The 6,439-nt window shown below is 34.6% G+C and overlaps 1 protein-coding gene across 1 annotated transcript; it reads left to right on the top strand.

Moving 5' to 3' along the window:
• The first annotated feature begins 1,619 nt into the window (after window positions 1–1,619).
• Window positions 1,620–6,151, top strand: LOC112516699. The gene is made up of 11 exons (XM_025123897.1): window positions 1,620–1,737; window positions 1,827–1,909; window positions 2,511–2,616; window positions 3,341–3,439; window positions 3,518–3,583; window positions 3,771–3,887; window positions 4,102–4,176; window positions 4,692–4,794; window positions 5,089–5,136; window positions 5,560–5,681; window positions 5,804–6,151. The coding sequence occupies exons 1-11, from the start codon at window positions 1,666–1,668 to the stop codon at window positions 5,900–5,902; spliced, it is 990 nt and encodes a 329-aa protein (XP_024979665.1). The 5' UTR covers window positions 1,620–1,665; the 3' UTR covers window positions 5,903–6,151.
• Window positions 6,152–6,439: the final 288 nt, after the last annotated feature.

Raw genomic sequence — 6,439 nt, 5'->3', positions numbered from 1 at the left:
ATTTTTTTTTCAAATTTATATTTCATTATAAATATAAATCGTTTTCTAAAAGCTACATAAGACCGTATTATATTGACAGAGAAAATGAATAAAATCGAACATTAAAATTGAGATATATCTCGCTGTATTACGCAAGTATCCTTCTAGTCTCTGAAATATCAGTTTTCCTTATTTTCAAGAATATGTTGCAAATGCTTTTTTCAATCCGTCGTTACATCCGTTCCATTTTCCCGACCATCACTACATACCAAACGGCAAACGGTCTTCGATCATTTTTTCGTTTGGAGAGAATTTGCTTATTTGAAAGGCTAAAGCCCAAAACTTCAGGCCCATTTTAAACTATTAATGGGCTTTCTAAATTTTCTCTTTTTAAGATTTATGTATTGGGTTGTACTGGAGTCTATATATTTTAATTTAGTGATGGCCAAACCGGTCTCGTGCCGGGCCGGTTCTTACCTATCCCGGGTCTCAACAGATCCGGTCATAACCGGTCCCAGTCTCAGCCAAAAAAGGTGAGCTTGGTCAAGCTTTATAAATCAAAATATTATGATTATCAATCACACAAACTTTTAATCATGTATCCTTTAATCAGACAAAAAACTCGAAAGTTGCTGCTTGTTCTTGAAGTATAAAACGTTCCATCTGTTCTTGAATAGAGGATGCAAGCGTTATCCGGAATGATTGGATTCCCCTCCCAATGACAGGTTCTTACGCGTTACTCACTCATCCGTCATATAACCTACAGAAAAATGGGTTAATTCAATGATTAGAATATACATTTATTATTTTCTTTTTTTGTATTTTGATCATCAGAAAGTTTATATATGCTACAAAATTTATTTATGGGTTTTTAAAATTATTTGGTATGAATGTCGTTAAATTGAAAATTATTTGGATGTTATCTGATATTTTTTATAGTTGAATGATATATTTAACATCCGTTGCAAACTTCTTTACCTGTGGGTGTGCAGATGAGTTTAAGTGTACCTCGATAACACTGGAGAACAACCAGAAAAACCCCAACTGTCATTCAAACCAGTAACATCTGAGAAGAATTTTTAAAATTTATTGCAGTTTTAAGAGCTTATTCAATAGAACTTTTAGAATTTCTTTTAGATAAAAAATCAGAAATCGAAAATTTCAAAAATAATTACATTCAATTCCATAAGCATCTTCTTTTTTAAAATTACAATATTAATTACTTGGTTAAAATATTTAATATTAAATAAAACATTAATATTTTTTTATATCAAAGATTTTCATTAATGAGAATAAAAAAATCATTTTGAGGTACCGGACTGTTTAACAGATTTTAAATAACTAAGTTATCAGAATGATTAAGAGACTCTCATTATATAATGTAAAATGAAATATAACTGTTTGGTGATTGTTTACAATGAAATTAAGGCGCTAGATGGTTAAGGGAAGCACATGATATAAAATTATTTAAAGAATTTTAGAATCATAAAAGATAAGATTTTTTCTAAAATTGTATTTTAATAAAACTATTAAGAGGTAAACAAACAAAGTTTTTTTTTTTTTTTTTTTTTAGTTTTAAGAAAATATGTCAAAACAAAATAACTAAAAAAATGATAGGCTTCTTGTGTTGCAGATATCCCCTGCTGCTGCTGCTTGGTTGGTGTTGGTTGAAAGATATCTTCAACAATGGCTTCTACTGCTCTTCTTTCTTCACCATCCCAATCCCTCATTCGCTGCAATCCTGTTTCCCCTGCCTCCGTACCCTCTTTCTACTCCTCAATTCTTCTTCCATGGAATTCTCTTATCATTTATGTCTTACATTCTAACTTTGCTTTTGCTGTATTCAGTCTTCATCGCCTCCAAGATGCCATCTTCGGATTCCCAGCAATAGCTCATTTCCTGTAACTAGTCTAACGGAAACCAAAAGGAGGTAATCGATTTGATTCGTATTTTTAGGGTTTCTATGTTTTCCTTTTCCACCATGGTTGTGTTGTTAAGGTATGTGATGAATGCACTCAAATTTGGGATCTAATTCATGTATAAGCATAAGACATTTGGTTAGACAGAATATATGATTTGTCTCCTATCCAACATTGATTCTCAATTAGATTTGTAAACTGTAATGGGATGCTGATAACTTGCAGATAAACACAGTGGTTCATCTATTCATGAAAAATGTTGTTTAATGCTGCTATGTTTGGTAAACTAGATAAGCTAGCTGGTAGCTGAACTGGCTTAACTGTTTGGTAAACTAGATAAGCTAGTTGGTAGCTGACTGGCTATTGGCTACTAAAACATGCCCTAAACTTAAAACCGGCACCGGATTTCATTTGTTTACGTTGGAATTGATCTACGTGGAACATACTGTTTTTCTTCTTCCCGTTATGCGGACACGATGGTTTTGTGAAATGGCAAAAAAAGAAAAGAAAATCTTGCCACATCCTTAATCTTTGAATCATAGTAATTATGTTCTTTTCTCTGATTTTGGAACTGTTGATTCTTAATTCGCTCATTTTGGATACAATAAACAGGAGATATTTGGTATGTGCAGTCGATCAAGATGCCGAGGATGCGTTTAAAAAAACTGTGGAAGTCGATAGACTTATTGACATGTTAAAGGGTGCAAGTGATCGGGAAGTAAGCACACATTTCTTTGCATACTCGAGGGTGTTTCAATGTATGGATATGGAACAAGTCCACCAAAAAATTTAGGAACCGATTATACATGTTTTAGCCTTTAGCCCAATTATAATGTTTTAGGCTTTTACTCTGTTAGTCAATTCGACAATTCCAATTTTGGCTTTCAAAGAATGATTCTATTCAAGGGAATTTCATATGTTATTTTGTTATTAAGGGTCTATTCATTAGCAGCTGAATGAGCTTAATGGGACGCACAACTTATTCCGTCAGTTATACATGACTGTTTGGTGGTGACTTAATGATATAGAAAGTGGCTTATTTAGTAAGCTTATAGCAGGAGCTTTATGCAAAAAGCCAAGTTTTTACCGAACTTAGCCCATCCCAATTAAAAAACTTGCTCCTTCCATCTATGAAAAAACCTTCCCAAACAAAAACCTTCTCAATCTATACAGATAGATTAATCTACACGGTACTTAATGGAAAACCAACCTGACAGCCCCCCTAAGACATGTTTGTTTTTTTAATTTTTAAGACTTTTAATATATATGAACTTTTCTATTAGTATTTTATTTACTACTCGTCAAGTCGATTTATAGCTTTGGTACACACATTACAGGGCCTCCAAAAAGATTGGAATGACCTGTATTCATTCTTTTTCTATCTACAAAGAATTTCCCATCACTTCTGTACTTCCTTACGTATTTCTTTTCCTTAAAAACAGCTGCAAAAGCTTGTTGTAGAAAATATTCTTGCTTTCAACGAGGGTTTCTGGATACGACTTGCAGCTAGATCAGACACCTGCAAATCAGATGATGATAAAGTACAGATTTTGAATTTTGGATTTTGAATTATTTTTGCCTTCTTATATGTGAAAAATATCGACCACTTGTATTTGCAGAAGGATTACGAAGAACTGGCTTCATCTGTTATGAGCATAGTTGATCGTGTTGTACACAAGACCAATGTACTCTTCTTTTAATCATTTTTCTAACATATTTACACACACACACACAATCGTGGGTTCTTTACATGTAGCACTGCATTAGGAAGGTAACCAGTTGTCGTTTGTCGTAACTGCATTTATATCATAAATCTTTATCTTTTTCCTGTTACATCTTTTTACACATATCGCAGTTTTCTTCTTCCTGCAGGAAAAAATAGAGTCAGCTACCGATGTTCTCAAGGAGATTTTAAGACCTGTAGTTGATGACATAGAAGAGATTTGTTGGCCTCCTCGGGATCCTAATTCCCTCAATCTCATGAAAAAAGTATGGTTTCTTTCGTCTTTTTGGCCTGCCCATATTAAATTACACCATGAAACTTTCTAGGATCCGAAGTATTCTTGGAACCTATGATTATTTTAGTCATCCCTTTTCGAATGTTTCGAGCAGGATACATATATATATGTGAGTGTGTGTGTGTGTGTGTGTGTGCGTCTGTATTATAAATGTTAATATGCTGAATATTTATTATACTTCACAGGAAGTAAACCAAAGGGAGCAGGAAGGCCAACTGGATGAGGGATTTCTAGCAGAAGTCAGTGCACAACTACGGCAGGTGAGTTTATCCAATCGTGTTCTTTTTTTTTTTCTAGTGCGTTTAGTATGTGGGATAGAACATAACAAAAACTTGTTGTCCCACGACATTATACTAGGACAATTGGGAGATGGGAGTATGGGACAGATTGGTAAATTATTGAACTACCCTATTACCAAACCAAACAAACCGAGTATGTCCAACCCAGAGGTGAGGTCTGGGGAGGGTGGGATGTAAGCATATGTGACGTCTACTTTGAAATTGCTAAACTACCCATGTCCAATAAAACCCTAAAACCATCCACAATTCTTTCACCCGCCTACCTCACTCTTGCCTATCCAGTCCAATTCTATCCACGTACCAAACAAATTCTTTCCTAATTAGCCTAGTTGCTTCGTCCCCCTTTTTTTTACTTTCTAACAAGTAAATAGTAATGAGCACATTTATAAGACCCTCCAATGTGGAACTATATCAATATTCAATGCAGTTCAGATATCCACAACTGAAGTTCTCGTTGTTTCTCAAACAAATTTCAGGCAAAGGAAGATGGAGACAAGCCAGGTCTTGAGGCAATGCTGCAGAAAGTTTTGCAACTCTACGCTTCAAGAATCCTGTCAAAACGCAGTTATGCCATCAAAGGTGATAAATTGATAACCAACTCATGTGAAATGTTGTCCATTTGTGAGATTCTCATTGCGATATTGCGTTCATGAGTTTATTTACTCAATTTGCAACTATTAACGTTGGATCAAAAGATGCAAAATGGAAAACATGTGTTCGAAAGATCTGGAGTTCGTTTATGTTTAATTCTAGTACAAGAGTGGGCAAGAATGCATCGTCTTCAGTTCACGTAGTTAAAGAAAATGGGAGTCGTATTCCCATGAAAATGGAACGAACGTTAACTAATTCAAGTGTTGGAATCATTTGATGCAGGAAATGAAGTTTTAAAAGCCGAGCAGTGTCTTGAGGAAATTATCAAAGGTGCTAATTGCCCGTTTGTTGCCTTCCTTATATGTGTCATAACATTATAGTTTTGTTAGTTCAATATATATATATATATATATATATATGGAAATAGCCGCTATATTCTTTTTGGGTAGAGATTAGGTCTGCCTACATATCAACTCACATATATATATGACTCGTCACAATGCAGAAGCATTCTGGCATGAAAGATGAGCAATTTGGTACACTTACTAATTTTGTCATTTTGAAACAAATAGTCGAATTAGACCAAGGGTATGTTTGTCTTTTCTTCATTAGCCAAACAAAACCAAATTGACACAATATAAGTAGGATCTGGCTTCTGGGGTGGGATGTTTCATAAACATGGTTCGCGTATCGTGGTTTTCTTGACGACTTTCTTGAATTAACCTGCTCTGACCAATTTCCATTTGAATCCAGCCCCAGAATCTGAATGGAATAAGCTGTTGATCGATCATTTGACTGCCGGTAAAGGTGATATCTCACCAGATGAACTGTATGCTGCCATAAAGAAACGAATAGAAAGGACACTGATTCGAACGGTTTGCACGCTTTCACCTCTGTATCTTGTTCCTTTTTCAAGATCAGCAAGCATTGTATTCTGCGGAAAAAATGCATCAAACTGCAACAAATTTTCAAATGGTTTGTTTTCTTAAATGCACAGGAAGGAGGTTCTTATCAGCAGCGTATCCTTGTCGAGTTCTTAAAAGGCATTCAATCAAGAGCCGAGGAAATTGCCCTCGTGCTTCAAGGCAAGCAATGATAATAACTCAAAAGTCGGGTTTGAAGGTGCTTTTTTCTTAGTTTTTACATGCCGATCGTATCAAAAACTCGGCACCACCCAAACCAGATCGACTTGAAATGAACCAATGGGCAACCGAATGGACATGAAGATGTCGAGTCGAGCCCCATAATACATAGATATGTTGAGTAAATGCCGTTATTTGTAATCTTATAAGTGGTTGAGACATTCTTACGATAAATTTAAAGAAGACGAGTTTGAATTTGATTAGTAGGTTTTGTCGGTGAATAAATACAAATACGACATAAGAGTACGAATGTTTCACCTTTTCGGGTTTTTTTTATTAAAAAAAGAAGAATATATGTGAAAAGGAAGAAAAAAGACATGCATTTATGTAGGATCCTCCATGAATATTTTGTAGGGCCTCAATCAATATAGACAATCTGTCATATCCCAATCTCTTTATATATATATATATATATATATATATATATATATATATATATATATATAGAAAGGTTCAAACTAGAACACCTTCATTTTACAAGAACGTGAGAA

Source organism: Cynara cardunculus (genome assembly GCF_001531365.2).
Source record: "Cynara cardunculus var. scolymus isolate 2C chromosome LG 8, CcrdV1, whole genome shotgun sequence".
NCBI lineage: Eukaryota > Viridiplantae > Streptophyta > Magnoliopsida > Asterales > Asteraceae > Cynara > Cynara cardunculus.
Note: the sequence above shows the minus strand (reverse complement) of the source record. Positions and strands in the feature narration are given on the sequence as shown.